Source organism: Sardina pilchardus, chromosome 10 (assembly GCF_963854185.1).
Source record: "Sardina pilchardus chromosome 10, fSarPil1.1, whole genome shotgun sequence".
Lineage (NCBI taxonomy): Eukaryota > Metazoa > Chordata > Actinopteri > Clupeiformes > Clupeidae > Sardina > Sardina pilchardus.
In genome coordinates this window covers 4,167,257-4,185,563 of record NC_085003.1, presented here as the reverse complement: position 1 = coordinate 4,185,563, position 18,307 = coordinate 4,167,257, and the positions used below count along the sequence as shown (strand labels likewise).

General features: G+C 43.8%; 1 protein-coding gene across 4 annotated transcripts; it reads left to right on the top strand.

The window, feature by feature from the left end:
- The first annotated feature begins 82 nt into the window (after positions 1-82).
- On the top strand, positions 83-14,457 carry ribc2 (RIB43A domain with coiled-coils 2). Of its 4 annotated transcripts, none has more exons than XM_062546665.1 (8): positions 83-183; positions 294-410; positions 8,617-8,698; positions 9,469-9,780; positions 9,883-10,001; positions 13,440-13,619; positions 13,744-13,910; positions 14,321-14,457. In XM_062546665.1, the coding sequence occupies exons 1-8, from the start codon at positions 121-123 to the stop codon at positions 14,397-14,399; spliced, it is 1,119 nt and encodes a 372-aa protein (XP_062402649.1). In that variant the 5' UTR covers positions 83-120; the 3' UTR covers positions 14,400-14,457. The 4 variants fall into 4 exon arrangements, with proteins under 4 accessions (XP_062402649.1, XP_062402648.1, XP_062402650.1 ...); XM_062546664.1 differs by having other exon boundaries at positions 13,440-13,667; XM_062546666.1 differs by lacking the exon at positions 83-183 and adding an exon at positions 185-203 and having other exon boundaries at positions 13,440-13,667.
- Positions 14,458-18,307: the final 3,850 nt, after the last annotated feature.

The window sequence follows — 18,307 nt, the reverse complement described above, 5'->3', positions numbered from 1 at the left end:
CATAATTTACGTTTGCATACACCTTGTGTAGGCCATAGATATAGAGCCATTAGACATATAGATAGAACCCTAGAGGGTTAAAGCGGATGTAGCTCCGCGAGCTCTGTTCTAGAATCTTTGATGACAACCATGGAGTACGTCTCTAAGCAACCGTTGTGTTTACTTCCTAAATTACCACAACAGGTGAGAGCATCTAGAGACTGGTGAGAGGTTGAATCAAATTAATGTGAACTTTTACCGTTACGAATCAAAACGTCGATTTAACGCTGAATATTCTATTACCCATCACTTAGGGGGATTTTTACAGGATGATTGAGTCGACATTAAACCGCTCATCAGCAGCGTGCCTTGACAACACGGACCTATATCGCCAAAAGAGGGTTTTCTGCGCTAAAGAGCGTACTATTGGAGTAAGTTTTTAGATCATGAATATCCAATGAAAGACGAGTCAATGTGCGCCGGCCGTCTGTTTGTTGGAGTTGGAGTTTGACATGTCCAGTCGGGTCTGGTGGAGTTGCCTAGAATGTCATGAAGGATCAACACACTAATCACGTGGAAGCGCGGAACTTTTCACATGACAGCCTATTTGCGGCTAGACCTACTCGTAGGCTACTTGAGAGAAAGTTAAATGAAAAAATGTTAAATGAAAACATGAAAATGAATCACATTCGCTGCACTCAGCGCTTCCTCCATCTCCACACCCTCATGGTAGCCTAAAGGGGTAGGCCCACATATTTCACAAGGTTCACGCCCAGATAGCAAAATAATATGGCCCAAATGTGTATGATATGCCAATTTGTAAAGCTTTGGAATGATTTACTGTAACAAGGGGACGTTTGCTTCAATTTCTCATATGATAATGATGTGACAGTTTATTGCAAGCTTAAGTGTCTCAAGCTCTGCCTTCGTCCCCAGCTAGACAGGATAGCAAAGACTGAAAGTCCAATGCAGAAATATTTGTTTGTAACGTTGTCTACATCCGACTTGGTTGTCAGACATGTCAGTATTTTAAATGTTTGCTAACTAGGCTACATCGCGTTTGATAGTCACATTTTTAACCCCTGGAAAAAAAAAATAGTTTGTGCGGTCTGAAAAATATGAGCGGTCTGAAAAATCTGTTGCGCGGCCACTTCGACTGGCCTGCGCATCCGCGCACGCGCGCAGCTTAGAGGGAACATTGGTGGTAAATAGCTTGTGGATAGGTACTATCCCTAAAGCGTGATGTTTTGCCTGTGATGCTCCTGAACCTTCTCCCTGATGGTAAGGGTGTGAATAGATGGTGTGCTTGATGGGAGAGGTCAGAGATGATGTTTTTGGCTTTCCTGGAAATTCTGGTGATGTAATGTGAAGCGATGGTAGGCAGGCTACAGCCAATGATTTTAGCACTACCCTCTCAAGCCGCTGTTTGTCCTGGCTGGTGGCACTACCATACCAGACCAAGATGGAGAAGGTGAGTACACTTTCAATGGTAGCCCGATAGAAGTAGATCATGCCTGCTTGACTGACCCCAAATTTCCTCAGCTGACGGAGGAAGTGTAATCTCTGATGGGCTTTTGAAATAATGAGACTGGTGTTTGGGTTCCATGATAGGGACTGATGGATATTGGTGCCTGTAGTAATGTGATGTTGCACTGTTTTAATTCAGGCATTTTAGATAGGCCCACCAGGGGTCCTCGGGGTCAAGTATAAATAGATAGCAGGTATGCTGCCAGTGTATATGAGTGATGCAGCAAGTGTTCAATAAAGTGGAACCTGCGAAGTTGACTACGAGTCACTTTATTACATTGGCGACGAGGATGACTACAGTTTAAGAGTTATAATGGCAACATACGGAAAACTCGGAGAGTATGACCCGGAGGCTGATGACTGGCAACAGTATGAGGAACGGCTGGCATTTTACTTTGCTGCAAATGAAATCACCGACGCCGGACAAAAGCGGGCCATCTTCCTGAGTGCATGTGGAGGGAAAACTTACGCCACACTGAGAGACTTGTGTCAACCTGGTAAGCCGGGAGATAAATCCCTGACAGATTTACTGAAACTGTTGACTGACCATTATGCACCGAAACGCAGCATTATCGTGGAGAGATTTAAGTTCCATTCAAAAGTTAGAGATCACGGTCTGTCAGTCGCTGCGTTTGTAGCGGAACTTAGGAGACTTTCTGAGCACTGTGCTTTCGGGACATCTTTGAATGACATGCTAAGAGATAGACTGGTGTGTGGTATAAATGACGACCGCATCCAACGCCGGTTGCTTTCAGAACCAGATGACAAACTGACATGGGAGAGGGCACTGGAATTAGCGACAGCCATGGAAACCGCCATGAAAGATGTAGCACAGTTGCAGCAGAAAACAGTGGGCCAAGAGGAGGCGGTGCACCAAGTGCAGCCACCGGTCTCGGACCAGAAGATGCATGTCATGTGTTTTAGATGCGGAGGAACGCACGCAGCGGCGGACTGCCGTTTTGCAGAGGCAGTGTGCCATAATTGCCGCAAGAAAGGACATTTGGCTAGAAAATGCCGCAGTGCAAGACAGCCCAAACAGAACAGATTTAGCACACGAGGGGCAGCACACATGTTAGAAAACGAAGATGAACAGCCGGAATACACACACATGCTGCACAATTTGAGAGAGAACAAAGTCGAGCCATACAGAGAACAACTTTCCGTGAATGGGCATGACGTCACATTTGAAATTGACACGGGGGCAGGCTTGACGATAGTGAATGAGAGAACATACAGGCAGATAGGGTGTGGAAGACTTCATCCTGCAAAAATAAAACTGTACACCTACACGAAAGAGAAGGTGGATGTGCTAGGAAAGATGCATGCAAATGTCATTTACAAAGGACAGACGAAGCAGCTACCTTTATTGGTGGTTAGAGGGGAGGGCCCAAATCTATTGGGTAGAGATTGGCTCAAGGCAGTGAGACTAGACTGGACAGCCATATTCAAACTCCAAGAAGGACAGCAGCAAGAGTTAGAGACTCTGCTGTCACAACACCAGGATTTGTTTAAAAGTGAATTAGGCACACTAGTGGGGGCTACCGCTAAAATCTATGTAGACCCAGAGGCCAAGCCTCGTTACTTTAAGGCTAGGCCCTTGCCATATGCGCTCAAAGAAAAAGTTGAAACTGAGCTGACCAGGCTACAGAAAGAAGGGATCTTAGAGCCTGTTAGTTTTGCTGAGTGGGCAGCCCCAATAGTCCCCATAGTCAAACCAGACAAAAGCATAAGGATATGCGGTGACTACAAAGTTACAGTGAATCCAGTGTCAAAGCTGGATAACTACCCAATTCCAAAGACGGAAGACTTGCTGGCAGTGCTGGGAGGAGGGCACAAGTTCACTAAACTGGACATGTCTCAGGCTTACCAGCAGCTACCACTGGAGGAAAATTCCAAGACATTCACAACAATAAACACACATCGTGGACTGTATCAGTACACCAGGCTGCCCTATGGGGTGTCCTCAGCCCCAGGCATTTTTCAGCGCACCATGGACAATTTACTACAGGGGCTTCCTCAGGTGGTGGTGCGAGTAGACGACATACTTGTGACGGGGAAGGACGATGCCAGCCATCTACAGAATTTAGGGACGGTACTGTCCAGACTGAATGCAGCAGGACTCCGCCTTAAGCGAGAAAAATGCATTTTCATGGCGCCAGAGGTGGTGTATCTGGGCTACCGAATAAATCATGCAGGGATTCAACCAGTGGCAGACAAAGTTGAGGCCATTGCAAATGCAGCTGCACCAACAAACCAGACACAGCTGAAGTCATTCCTGGGGATGCTGAACTATTATCATCGCTTCTTGCCGAATGTAGCCACTGTGCTGGAGCCCCTGCATGAACTCCTCAGAAAAGGAGTGCCATGGAAATGGGAGAAACGTCATGAGAGTGCCTTTGACGCAGCGAAAAAGTGCCTCCAGTCTGAACAACTGTTAATGCATTTTGATGACACAAAACCCCTCTACCTGGCCTGTGATGCATCCCCATATGGCGTGGGAGCAGTGTTATCCCACCGGCTCCAAGACGGCGCAGATAGACCCATAGGATACATGTCACGGTCCTTGTCATCGGCAGAACGTGGTTACTCTCAGCTGGAAAAGGAGGCTCTGGCTATAATATTTGGCCTAAAAAAATTCCACCAGTACCTATATGGAAAACATTGTACCATAGTCACAGACCACAAACCACTCCTGGGTCTCTTTGGAGAGCTTAAAGGCATCCCACAGCAGGCGGCTGCCAGAATGCAAAGGTGGGCATTGATGCTCGCGGCCTATGAATACACCTTGGAGTATAAGGAGGGCTCCAGACATGGGAATGCCGATGCCTTGAGCAGACTTCCTCTGCCAAGCCGTCCCAAGGCCACGCCCCAGGAGGAGGAGGTGGTGATGCTTATGGAACACATGAATGGCACACCAGTGCAAGTCAAGCAGATCCGCGACTGGACCCGGAGAGACCGCATACTGTCAAGAATACAGCAGTGGATGAGGCAAGGTTCTTGGCCCGTCACCTGCACAGATCCTGAGCTCCAGCCCTACGTAAGACGGCAGCATGAACTGAGCATGGAGGATGGGTGTATACTGTGGGGTAGCAGGGTGATAATACCCCCTCAAGGAAGAGAGACCATGATAGAAGAACTACATGAGGCCCATCCAGGAGCCTCAAGGATCAAAATGCTAGCTCGGAGCTATGTGTGGTGGCCGAACATGGACGCTGAGCTGGAAGCAGCAGTGCGTAAATGTCACGTTTGTCAAATCAACCAAGCCTCTCCAGCTGCAGCGCCCTTACATCCGTGGGAGTGGCCCGCACAACCATGGATGAGACTGCATGTGGATTTTTGTGGGCCAGTTTCAGGAAAAATGTTCCTGATTGTCATTGATGCTTACTCAAAGTGGATTGAAGCTCATCCAATGCAGGCTATAACATCCACCGCTACCATAGAAAAGTTGCGAAGCATATTCGCCACTCATGGAATACCAGCTGTCCTGGTCAGCGACAATGGGCCTAGTCTAGTCAGTGCCGAATTCAAACAATTCCTTACCAAGAATGGCATAAAGCATGTCACCACAGCACCTTATCATCCATCTTCAAATGGCTGCGCAGAGCGTGCAGTGCGGGTGTTCAAGGAAGGAATCAGGAAGATGGGGGAGGGGAGTCTGGAGACAAAAGTGTCAAGGTTGCTGTTTAAGTATCGATCAACCCCTCAGACCACAACTGGGGCCACACCAGCTGAGCTCCTCATGAATAGGAGACTCAGGAGTGTTCTTGATTTAGTTTGCCCTGCACTTGGAGACAAAGTGGGACAGAAACAGGCCATGCAGAAAGAATATCATGACAAGCATGCCCGAGACAGAGCATTCACAGAATCAGACCAAGTTTATGTGAGAGGATATTCGGGTCAGAAGTGGATTCCTGCAACGCTCATCGAGAGGACAGGGCCAGTTTCATGGAGGGTGAAAACACAAGATGGAAAAGTGGCCAGGCGACATCAGGACCAGATCCGTCCTCGTTACGATCAGGACAGAGTGGAAGCCACCTTTCAAGAGGAAAGCGTACCAGAAAACCTGGCTCCTCCCGAACTGTCCGATCCAGAGCCGGAGCCAGAGCCGCTGGCACTGGAGACAGGTGGCCCAGGGCCGCCTGAACCTTCTCTTGAGGAGGAACCACGTTTCCCAGTCAGACTTAGGCAGGCACCCACTTATCTCAAGGACTACGTCCTTCCAGGGGCACAATAATCCCCGTGGGTGCCTCGAGGAGGGCAGTCTACCCCTACCTCTTAGTTCAGTCTTTGTTCATGTGTTGTTTTGAAAAAAAAAGAAGAAGAAAAAATTCAACAAACATTTTTGGGACTTTGGACTTTGGGGGGAGGGAATGTAGTAATGTGATGTTGCACTGTTTTAATTCAGGCATTTTAGATAGGCCCACCAGGGGTCCTCGGGGTCAAGTATAAATAGATAGCAGGTATGCTGCCAGTGTATATGAGTGATGCAGCAAGTGTTCAATAAAGTGGAACCTGCGAAGTTGACTACGAGTCACTTTATTACAGTGCCTAAGAAACAAAAGGAGGGGACCCTCTCCATTATCTGGCCATCAATGGAGATGGGAAGGTGCTGGTCTGCCTTTTTCCTATAACTATGAGTTCTTTGGTTTTGGTTGTATTAAGAATTAGATTAGGTCTGCACACCACTGCACCAGCTTTTCTACCTCACACCGATAGGAAGATTCCTCCCGTATGAGGCCTATAACAGTGGTATCGTTTGCCAATTTAAGCAGTTTGACAGATGCAGAATTTGATAAAGAGAGAATATCAGTGGTGATAAGACACCCTTGTGGGACACCAGTGTTCAGAACCCTGGGTGATGATGACACATTGTTCTGGATTTTAACACACTGTGTCCTGCAAGACAGAAAGTTAAGTAACCACTGACAGAGTGAGGGATTAGCTCCCAGGAGGAGACAGGAGAGAATTGTACAGTTTGACAGGCAGTATTGGTGTTGAAAGCAGAACTAAAATCAATGAACAGTACACGGGCATAGGTGGACTTAGAATCAAGATGTTGTAGAATGAAATGTGTGCAGAGTGAGACTGCATCGTCCACTCCCCTATTTGCCTTGTAGGCAAATTGATGAGGGTCTAGCGTGGTATGTGACAGGTACTTACAGACTAGACGTTCAAAGATTTTCATGACAACAGAGTGCAACAGGCCTATAATCAATCAATCAATCAATCAAATTGAGACAGGTAATGTTAGTTTTCTTGGGCACTGGGATGATCAGAGCTGATTTAAAACATGCAGGTGCCATTGTACTTTTAAGGGACCAGTTGAAGATGTAAGTGAGAATAGATGCAAGCTCGTTTGTACAGTTCCTTAGTGTAGCTGGTGTCACACCATCAGGCCCGGCAGCTTTGTTGGTGCTCTGTTGCCACAGCAGTCTCCGGACATCATGCTCTGTAATGGAAGTGGGAGAGTGCCCCACCCCCAGCAGGTGAGGGAGAGTGCTCGCCTGAGCACTGTTGTTCTCAAAAGGCAAAAAAAGTCATTAAGCCGCTCTGGCAGGGAGGGCTCACAGTCAAGAATATGTTGTTTTGTCTTGAAGTCGGTGATCGCCTGTAGGCCCTGCCAGACTCCCTTGATGTTGGGATCTTGAAGTTTGCTTTCAAGTTTGTTTGACTCTGTAGTTGGCTTTAGCTGTGTCTATTGCCTTCTGGAGTTTGTATTTGAGAAGTTTGTATTGCTCTTTGTCCCCACTTTTAAAAGCGTCATTTTTCTCCTTGCAGAGGCGCTTAAACTTCCTTGTTGAACCAAGGCTTGTTGTTACTGTAGATGGTAACAGTCTTAGTGGGGATACACAAAGACTCACAGAAACAGATGTACGACATTATGCAGTCGGTACCTAATGTTACTGTAGCTACAGTGGGCTTAACCTTGGTTAAAGATGTTAAACATAGCGTTCAAATACAGTACATTGTTGACTTGGAAATCCTTATTCATTTGTTCCATGTTTAGTTGGTGTTGTGGTCTACCGCCTAACTTTATCCAGAGCAGATGCTTATCTCTGTTGAAATTTGGCTTGGGAAAGGGTAAAAAATACACACCGTCGCCCAGCCTCTCGGGACACACTGTGCTGGAGTTGCATGTACCCCATGCACACCGTTTGACCATTTAAAACTTAAAATGTCAAGTATAAAATATAAAAACGAAAGAAAGCTGACTAACTGCAATCCATTTGAATTTGAATGGACGTGGATGCCGAGAATGTCCGAGTGTATTGTTAGCTATGCGCACTGTGATTGGTTCGTCGTATTCTGGGGCGTGGTTTAGCCATAGGTCAATTGGGCCTCTGAATAAAGCCTGATACGCCTCCTGTATGGAGGAGTAGCACTGGTCCAATGTTTTGTCCAGCCTGGTGGAGATGTGGATCTGAGGCTTGTATCTGGGGAGAGCTTTCTGCATGGAGACGTGGTTGAAGTCACCAAGCACCAGAACAACCGAGTCTGGGTTGGAGTTTTCCATGGAGTGAACATGGTCAGCTAATTGTTGTGAGGCTGAGGCTGCCGCCGCGCTCAGAGGGATGTAGGTTGCACAGTATGATGGAGGAGATTAACCCTTGGCGAGTAGAAGGGGATACACTTCACTGCAAGATTCTCCAGATCAGGTGAGCAGCCGGCCGATAGAGTTTTGGTGTTTGTACACCAATTCTGGTTGATATAGATACCAACACCGCCGCTGTGCTGCTTCCGCGAATCACTGGTACAGTCCGCCTGTTGGAACGTAAAGCCCTCCTGTTGTAACACCGCGTCTGGGATGTTTGCATTCAGCCAGGTTTCTGTCAGGCAAATGGCAGCACAGTCTCTGAAATCCTGGAGAGAGAGAGGATGAGGGAGGTGAGCTCGTCCTTCTTGTTTGCTAACGAGCGAATATTGGATAAAATGAGGCCCGATTTTCATAAATGAGGTACTGTTGTGATGCTTATGCCGATCTGCACCTGATCAAGTCCACTCTTGCAGTTCCTCGGAGATGCTATTCTAGTTGTATCTACCCAATCATCCCATGATTCTTAGCCTATTCTCTTATGGCTAAATATTAATTTTTACACATGATTATTATAGATTGATGAAGATGCCCTTGGTTATCAAGTGAAGGAAAGAAGACATAGACATGACAAGGAGGCAAACATGTCCAAACTATTGGGTGAGATCACATGTATTCTTTAGTTAACAAAATGATGCTGAAGAATTGTATATGTTCATACTGTATCTAAGTGCACATAGGCCTAGCATTTTATGCGAAGCCGTTTGGGTACCCTTGATAGTAATTATTCTTTCAATTTATAATCTGCTGGGTTTTCAAAACTTCATTCACTCATTTAGCCTACATTATAGACACCGTAATATTTCAGTTCAGAGATCAAATGTATGATTCAACAAACAATGCAATGTAGCCTAAGCCTAAATCGTAACACTAGGGCTTATTCGCAAACACACCACGGCCATATTGTCGACATAACATCCTGCAGTGCATAGATTTGATCTGTCATTATTGTCAGCTGTCAAGTCACTTGAGTGGGCTAAAGGTCGGCGAACTTCTTGTATTTGTTCCAATAACGACATTGTCTAACACCGTCTAAACAACCCAGTTTAAACAAAAACCTGGCTAACGTGCTGCTAACTGGCCTATTTGAAATAGACTCAATGTGAACTTTTCTTTTGTCTTACGGTGTGTTCAGAACTACTGACAAGTTTTTAAAAAATATATAGGCTTAAAAACATACCTCTACATAGTATTTCTGAGCTGTCAAAGAGGTAGAAGTATCATCACCACCATGCATCTTATCACTAATTAATCAACTAACCACCTTCCTAACATCAAATGGGTATTTTGATCACTTCCGGTCTGGTTTTCTGGCCGATCACAGCACTGAAATAGTTCTCACTCAATTTCTTCCTGTCTCATGTCCTTAGAGGCAGATATGATGCGCACAGACCATGCTGTCTGTGTCCTGGAGCACAAGCTGAAAAGAGAGGAGCGCTCTCTTAAGGGCTCAATTGTACATTTCCGCCAACATTTTCAGCAGCCTGTCAACAGGCGTGAATTTGACTTGAATGACACAGACATGTTAAAGAAACAAGATGGAGTTCAGATGTTGCCAGGGCTTGTTGGTGAAGATCCAGACAAAAGAGAAAGGCTAAAGAAGCAACAGTTACAAATTAAGCAGTGGTGTTTACAACAGCAGGCTGATTTGAAAAGTACAAGAGACCAACTGCAGAATTCAGGTAAGATGTCGTTTGTTATCTAGTTGTAGTCTGACTGTACCATTGAATAGATTACTGTTGAAGATGTTGACATTATCTTTCTGACTGTTCTTTGGAGCACAGATAAACTGTATGATGAAAGCATAGTGGCATCAGAGAGCAAAGCTATTGAGATGCAGAAGTTGCAGGAAGGATACAAGAGGTCTCTTGCCATTGCCACAAAAAATGCCAACCTGACTATGGTGAGAGGACTTTTCAAGATAAGGGAGATTGTTCTTATTATGGTGGTGGGTGGATCAAGGACAATATATTGTAACGGGACAAATCTGAATCTTTGTTTAATTTAAGACAATAAAATTGTCTCTGGGGTGCCAGGCAGTGTTTGCTGCCAATTCAAATCTAGCCACAGTTACAGCGAACTATCACACAAAGGAAACAACACAAACGTTTTATAAATTTCAAATAATATATTGTGATAGTTTACATACAACAACTATATTAATACACCTAACTAATCAATGCAAAACTAATACATATTTACACAACAAAAAAGGAAGAGTCCGAAAGGTCTGTATGGAAAGTGAGTTGTAGAAGAGGTTGAATTAGTCGTGTACTGATGGAAAGGGAATGTGAACTCGGAGATGAGCGTAGCGTTACCAGCGGAGACTATAGCCAGGGGAACTGCAGAGTCGGCCTACGACTGAAACCAGGGATCTTGAACAACACCCCGACAAGGGAACCTTGTCATGCTGCTGATCCATTCCGTCGTGCGCAACACACGCGTGAGCCGGTCCTTTTCTTCAGGTTCCGCGCTGCTTCGGTAATTCCTCCAAAGGATTAATCCATAAAGGTACGATCCAGAGGAATCCCGTATCTACCTCCAGTGTGAATCTTCTCTGTTTAAAAGCTCCCGCCACGTCTCACATGCCCTCGGCAACCACTCTCTCCGATAGAGCTTCCGTGATTAGTTCTCTCCCCCGCAGGTTTGGCCAAGCAGCTAATTTATCGTCAGCTGACTGCGTGACGTCAACACCAATTACGTTTAACAAAAAAAATTTGTTTCGTCCCTGGGGGTCACTCCACCCCCGCGCTGCCCCCGCCCGAAGCCCAAAAATTGCAGTTTTTCCTACACAACTATACCTGAACCGTGGCACCGCGGATGACAAAATGTTTATGGTATGTTGGTCTCAAGAGCTCGCATCAACTTAGCTTATAACCAGTCATTTGTGATTTTTTTATTTTATTTATTTATTTATTTATTTATTTAAGAGAGGGACAATGTACATTAATCAACATGTCCTAATGGAACATGTAAATGCACCAGATTTAGTCAAAGACTATTTTCCATCTGCAGTCCCTGGTAGGTTGATGTTTAAAAGAAGAGACAGATAAAGAAAAAGACATAAAATAGGCATACAGACATACAATTACAAGTAATACAAGCACTACATACTGACATAGCCAAAAAAAACCAGACTAGGATGACAGATGTAGCAACATACCAGCATAAAAGAATGGGAAGGAAAAATAAAAGACAGAAAACATAAAATAGATTAAACACAGAGCTTACACAGCAGTTAGACAGCTCACAATTGCAGACAAAAATATGGTGAAACCACATTACTTGTGGGTGCATATTTGTTTGTCCAGTAGCCATTGTTTTATGGATTTAGTGAATTGGTTTATGCTTGTGCAGCTCCTAAACTGTATAGGTACTGTATGGTATTCCAAGTGTGTGCAGCTCGGTAAGAGAAGGCTGACTGGGCAAAAGTTGTTTTTCTGTATGGTATTTTGCAGTCCCCTCTAGTAAAGGATCTTGTGCTTGTGTTTAGATTTTGCTTGATGAACTCATTGAGTGGAGGTGGGGCTAAGCCATGAAAGATCTTATAGACTAGCACTAAATCAGCAAGCTTAATCATGTTTTCCCAGTTGAGGAAATCATATTTTGCTAAAACATTACAATGATGATAAGCATTTGATTTCTTATCCGGTGTTTTCAAAGCCTGCTTATAAAGCTTTTCTACTGGTTGTAGAGTTGTTCTTGATGCCTGTGTCCAGCTGGTAAGACAGTAATTTATATGTGACAGTATCATAGAATGCATATACAATTTAGATGCTTCAGTTGTTAAATTATTCCTTATGTATCTAAAATTGTTAAGATTGAGAAATAAATAAATTAAAAAATCCATGGGGGGCTATAAAATAAATGGATTTATGTGTACATTCAGGACTGTATACCCATCGGCCTGTAGATGGTGGTATTAACCCTCTGGAGTCTAAATCCCCCCCTGGGGATTTGAAAAACAGTTCCAAACATCTCAATCTCTACTAGTTTTTTTCCTAGAAACATATAAGTGACACAATTAGAAACCTTTAATCAACTAGTTTTCAAATATATATGTTTTAAAAGAGAATGGTTGCTCTGGGTGCAACAAACATGCAGGAACACACACACACACACACACACACACACACATAAATACACACACACACACACACACGCATACCTACACACACACGCACCACTACATACACACATGTACATAAAACATTACACAAACACATGCACAAACACGCCCACACGCATGCACGCATGCACCCTTACACACACACACACACACACACACACACACACCTCTCTCTCACACACACACACACACACACACACACACACACAGAGAGAGATGCACACACACACACACACACATCTTTGAGTACGTTTTGTGAGACCACCGGAGCTGAGAAGTGAGTGTGTGTGTGATGTACTAGCCTGTGTCTGTGGGTGCGTTTCTGTGTGCCCATCTGTGTGTTTGCATGTGTGTACATGTGTGTATGTGCATGTTCTGTGTGTATTCTGTGTGTGTTCTCTTTCTTTCTCTGTGTCTGTGTGTGTTCTGTGTTATCTGTGTGTATTCTGTGTGTGTTCTCTCTTTCTCTCTCTCTGGGTGTGCCTGTGTGTGTGTGTGTGTGTGTGTGTGTGTGTGTGTGTGTGTGTTTGTGTGCTTGTGTGTGCCTGTGTGTGTGTGTGTGTGTGTGTGTGTGTGTGTGTGTGTGTGTGTGTGTGTGTGCACACGCGCGCATGTATGAGTGTGAGTGAGTGAGTGAGTGTGTGTGTGTGTGTGTGTGTGTGTGTGTCTTATCTGTTATTGGAGTGACAGTGATGGCAGAGAACACAGTGAACATATACACAGAGACACATAAAACACACACACAAGCAGACACACACTCATAGACAGAGAAGCACTCATACACAAAAGCAAGCGCACACATGCACACACTCAATTACATACATAAAAGTTGCAGTAGGGATGGAGTAGGTGATGGAAACAAAAGCGTGATTGATATTTGCAGAGAGAAATATAGGATTAATACCACAGGCAGGTCTTACAGGTTAGATTTCATTCTATACAGTATGTTTCCTCTGTATTGACTGTAACATTGTATAATTACTTTTTGAATTGGATAATTCTGCTTTTTGATCCTGAACTGAACCTTCTGTTCACTTTTCCTGCGAGGTTCCCCATGCTGTTAACCGATATTTGCTGATATATGGCCAGTGTGAAGTAATGTTGCTGCCCCTCTGTTGTCCTCATAGAATTGTAGCTTTTAAGAAATCACGTCATATATTCATATATTTTTTATTTTATTTTTTAAAATCATATTATCATATCCTTCCTCAGGCTTTGGAGATCAAAGAAAGAGAGTTACAAGAGAAATGTCAGGAGGAAGACAACAACAGAATAGACATCCAAAACCAGCTCCAAGGGGACTTGCTATGTGACAACCCTAACCAGAGCATTAGTGTGCTCAGGACTCCTCATGTTCGGCATGACTTCTATAAGGGCATGACATCCAAACAAGTAAAACACATCACTGATTATCAACAGCAGCAAGTACAGGAGAAAAGGGTATGGTCTGCTATTAACATATAATATTGGGGAAGGATCCATGCAATTCTGATAAGTTGATTCCATCTCTTTGTAGAGGATACATGCCCAGCAACGGCAAGATCAGATTCAGGAGGAATATCTGTGTTTGGCCTCGGCTCGCACTGCGCTGCTTCAGGAGAGACAACAAATAAGTTTCAATAAGCAGCAGCGGAAGGCTCTTGACAACACCAATGCTCAGCTTGCTGAGGTCCGCCGTGCTCGGTAAGTTTTCAGTCTTTCAGTCATCCCATTTGTATGGTTGATTGTGGTAAAAAACGTTAAATACCAGGCTACACAATCAACAGTAAGCAGAGGTCCCATCTTTAATTATGTTCGGGGACTGTAATCATGACCTCGGACATGCTACACACATTACAAGGTTCCAGCAGCAAATCCAAAGTTCTCAGGGGCTAAAAAACTTCTGATAATATCAAACATGTTTGATACTGTCGTAACAGCACAAGTAGAAAAAGACTGACTCCGACTGGCACCTTACAGTAAACAATGTAGCGTGCCACGACTCCAGTGCAACTTACATGTTTCTATAGGAAATTTAGTCGCTGACTGTGAAATGACTCAACAATTGTACAATGTAAAGCCGGCTTTATATTGTTGTCTTTTTTCAAATCCAGGGAGAAATGGCTTGAAAAGGAGTTCACCAATGGCCCTACTGAAGGTTACTTCGCTCAATTCAATACAAGCAGCAGATAAAATCTGCATACATAGTTTTACAAATAAAGCACATTAAATGATTAAAGCAAATGAAAGAATCAACTGACTGACTAATGAAACTAATGAAAACTCAGATTCAGTGAAATGAATGAAGTTTCTTTCATCTTCACAATAAAGCAACATAAGTTTGTTTACCTGGAACTAACAACCTTTTCAAATTCTTTTTAAATAAAATGATCTATTTTTTTTATCTTGATGCCACACTGACTTACCAATTAGCTCTAGCTCTCTTTTTTAGAAGTAGTATGCACAATTTTTGACTATACATTACTTGATAGCCTAACTAATTAAAGAGAAACTATATGCAGGATTGGCGATTTCATCTCCTGTTTCGCTTTCGCTGTTGTTTTCGCTTGTTTTATGCTTGCACATTTCTCTGCAGAGCTTCCCCTACAGCTTTATCGTGTATATTTATATATATATATAGGCTATATATATATATTTATCTCCCTCAACAATGGAATTCTCTTCTCTGATTGGCTGATGGGGTGGCCATTAACTTCGTATAACCTGCTACCTTTGAAGTAGTTCCCGTATCACACTTGAATATTAATTCGCCAAACTCGTTACGAAGTTTAAATGAACTGTCACGTTGCATCCAAGCTGAAATACAGACGTGCAGAACCATAGTAACCTTGTAGCATATGACGGAGGTGGATTGTAGCTAGTTGGATGCCATGTAGGCTATAAAAGTAGCGATCTTTCAAAGTTAAAGTTAATCAGAATCCTGGGATATGCCCGCTTGACAACGGGAGAGATAGAACTAACGACTGGCTTTTGGCCGTAGCAACCAGCCATTTAGAACTAACGACTGGCTTTTGGCCATAGCAACCATCCATTTAGAACTAGTAACGGCAGTTTTGTCCTGCAAGTAGAAAGTTGATATGTGGCGGAAAGTAGTCCCACAGTCAAGACAGTTTTAGCGATGTTTACGGACGCAACGGTGGAATAAAACTATATTCTAAATATACAGGTTATGAATACAAACGGGAGATAAGCGGGATAACGGCCTTCGAGGTCGACCGGTTCGATGGAAATAATGGCACGGCGGAGGTAACTCCGTCTCCGTGCTTCGCACGTCGCCGGAGTTCTAGACCTCCACCTAGCCATTATTTCCATCGAACCGGTCACCTCGTCGGCCGTTATCCCTTACGTATAAATTGCAAACGTGGTTCTTCTCGTTCTTCTCGTTCCTCACGCGTCTCAGACTTCCAGATGTAAACAAGGAGCGATCACTCCCCTGACAAACTGCAAGGCTGCAATAGCGGATAGGGACACTAGGGGCGGGAGGAAATATTACTGTTTTCGATCAAAACTGGTCAGTCAAGCAAAACAACGATTTCTAAGCGATTTTATGACTATGAAAGTATTGCATATGACTACCAGTACCAGGACCAGGCTCTAGAGTTTTTGGATGACATCACCGGAAACGGAACATTTTCAATTTTAGATAACCGGTTAACAATTCATATTTCATAATGTAATTCAATTACATTTTCCGTACCTAATATTTTTGGAAACCTGTGACTCTTTTACTCTACCATATGAAAGACAAATATTGTACTTTTGCATGAGCATGAGGAGAGCGAAATATGACCTCAGTTATCGGTTCCAAATTCTATCAACTACTATAGTGATTAATAGGAGGATGTTTCTTCATACTGTAGAACAAACCTGTTAGCAACTGAGATTTGAGAAGTAGTCTGGTGTTAACAGGCTATCCTCCATGTATCCTCCAACACATCCCCTTTTAACTGTCCCAGCACCACTCCACTCAAGACATCACACATGCCTGCCTTTAGGATTTCCCTGCCCCTCACACACACACACACACACACACACACACACACACACACACACACACACACACACACACACACTTACAGGCTCCCTCTACTAGCATGACCTCAGAAAGTTGGGTTGGCCCCCCTTGGCCGTGGATCTGCCCAAGGTTTCTTCCTGGACTAGGGAGTTTTTCCTTGTCCCTGTTGCTCCTGGGTGTCCCTTGATGTTCCCTTGGAATTTATGTGTACATTTAGTGGCTGTACACCAATCGGCCTGTAGATGGTGCTTTTGAGCGAAGGGTTGCTGGTTGAGGATGATACTGTCACATGGGCGGCGCCAGGGGGCAGCTAGGGGGTGCTGCAGCTCCCCCTGGATTGGCCATAGCACCCCCGTAGCACCCCCAAGAAATTAATGGTTTATATCTCATTTTAAAATATGTAAGCGCACCAAGACACATGTCATTTTCTGTGAAGACAGACGCATGAATACACTGGACACGTAACCAGTCTATAGAGCTTTAACAGCGCGTGTTGTCAGATCTTTCTGTAACACTTGTTGTAACGCTATAGGCCTAGACTACTTACAGGCAATTTTTTTTTTATCATCATTATTTTGGCCTATAGCCTAAACTAAACTGTGGGTCATTAAGAAAACATAATGAAAGTTTTGTTGTAACTTAGTGTAACCGATACATCAGCAACTTTCATTGTATACGACCAATCACTTCTCGTGGCTGCCTCCACTTTCCCTGTCCTCACGGCTGCAACTTCTGCACTCGTTTGTGCTTTTTAACGGCATGTTTATCAGATCCCGGAGCTGCCTGAGCCTCCATGTCAACAATGAATGAAAATTAGCTTACTATCAATTCGACCGAGTATGCTACACACATTGTTTTCTAAAGATACAGGCAATGAGCAGCCAACCACCTTCAATGAATAGTTTTTAATGTATCTGTCTATAGTCACTAGGCTACTCAAGACTCTGCTATAGTAGACTATAATCTTTGGGACAATTAGGGCAGGATTTGAGATTCGGGACAACTCGACGAGGAGATTGCTGATCAGTGGATAATTTGTGGCACAGTGGAAATATGGTATGGAACCACGAATAAAAAGAAAAAGAAAGTAGGCCTAAACATTTTCCAGACAATAAATAATTTCTTAATTAGGTGTTATCATATAAAGAAGCAAATTAGGGGGGAGTGATGTGAGCGCTTATTCAATGTGTGTGTGCGTCTGCGCAAGTAAACTGAACCACTGGAGATAACATGGATAGAAGCAACAAACAGCGTTATTTAAAACATCTATCGGATCATCTATCGGATTCTTGCTGTCCAGCATAGAAACGGTCTTGGCCAAATGAACGTCGTAGCAAATAACCTGATGACACCACCTCTAAACATTTATTTCGCTCTCGTTGGTGTGAACGCAGGGGCTGTTGCTCAAACAAATGAATGAGGGCAATGATCTGCATCTCCGTTCACCAAAAGTATGTTTTGTTAATCCGTTCACACAAAACATAATTTCTGAAAGGTTCTCTCCAGTAGGCCTATTAACGTGCTATATTTCTAGTAAGTAAGTAAGTAATGTTTATTTGTATAGCGCATTTTAACGTGCACAAGTGCAACCCAAAGCGCTTCACACACAAGACTGATACCAGAGAATAGACGGGCTCTGCTGATACATAAGACAGTGCCGAAACGGAGCGGCGTAGTCGCCATGCGTTCCCGTGACAAGACAAACAAACAAAATTACAAATAAAAACAAGACAAAAATGCCGGACGGAGCGGCGTAATCGCCAGCGTTCCCGTGACACCAAGACATACAAGACAGACAAACAAAAAAAATCAAATAAAAAATAAAAGCAAACAAAATCAGAAAAGTCCACGCCAACTTAGCCCAATTGACTGCATCAGTAGACGACCGAGAAAAGTCCCAGGGCAATGATGACACACAGCCCTGATCAGACCAACCCGGAGGAATTCAAAATCGCTAAGTAAGGTAAGGTAAGGCAATGTTTATTTATATTGTAACAAACTCGATGCGAGTTGTCATCAAAATTTTCTAAGTTCATGAAACGCACGTGCAAAATTATCTTTCAAA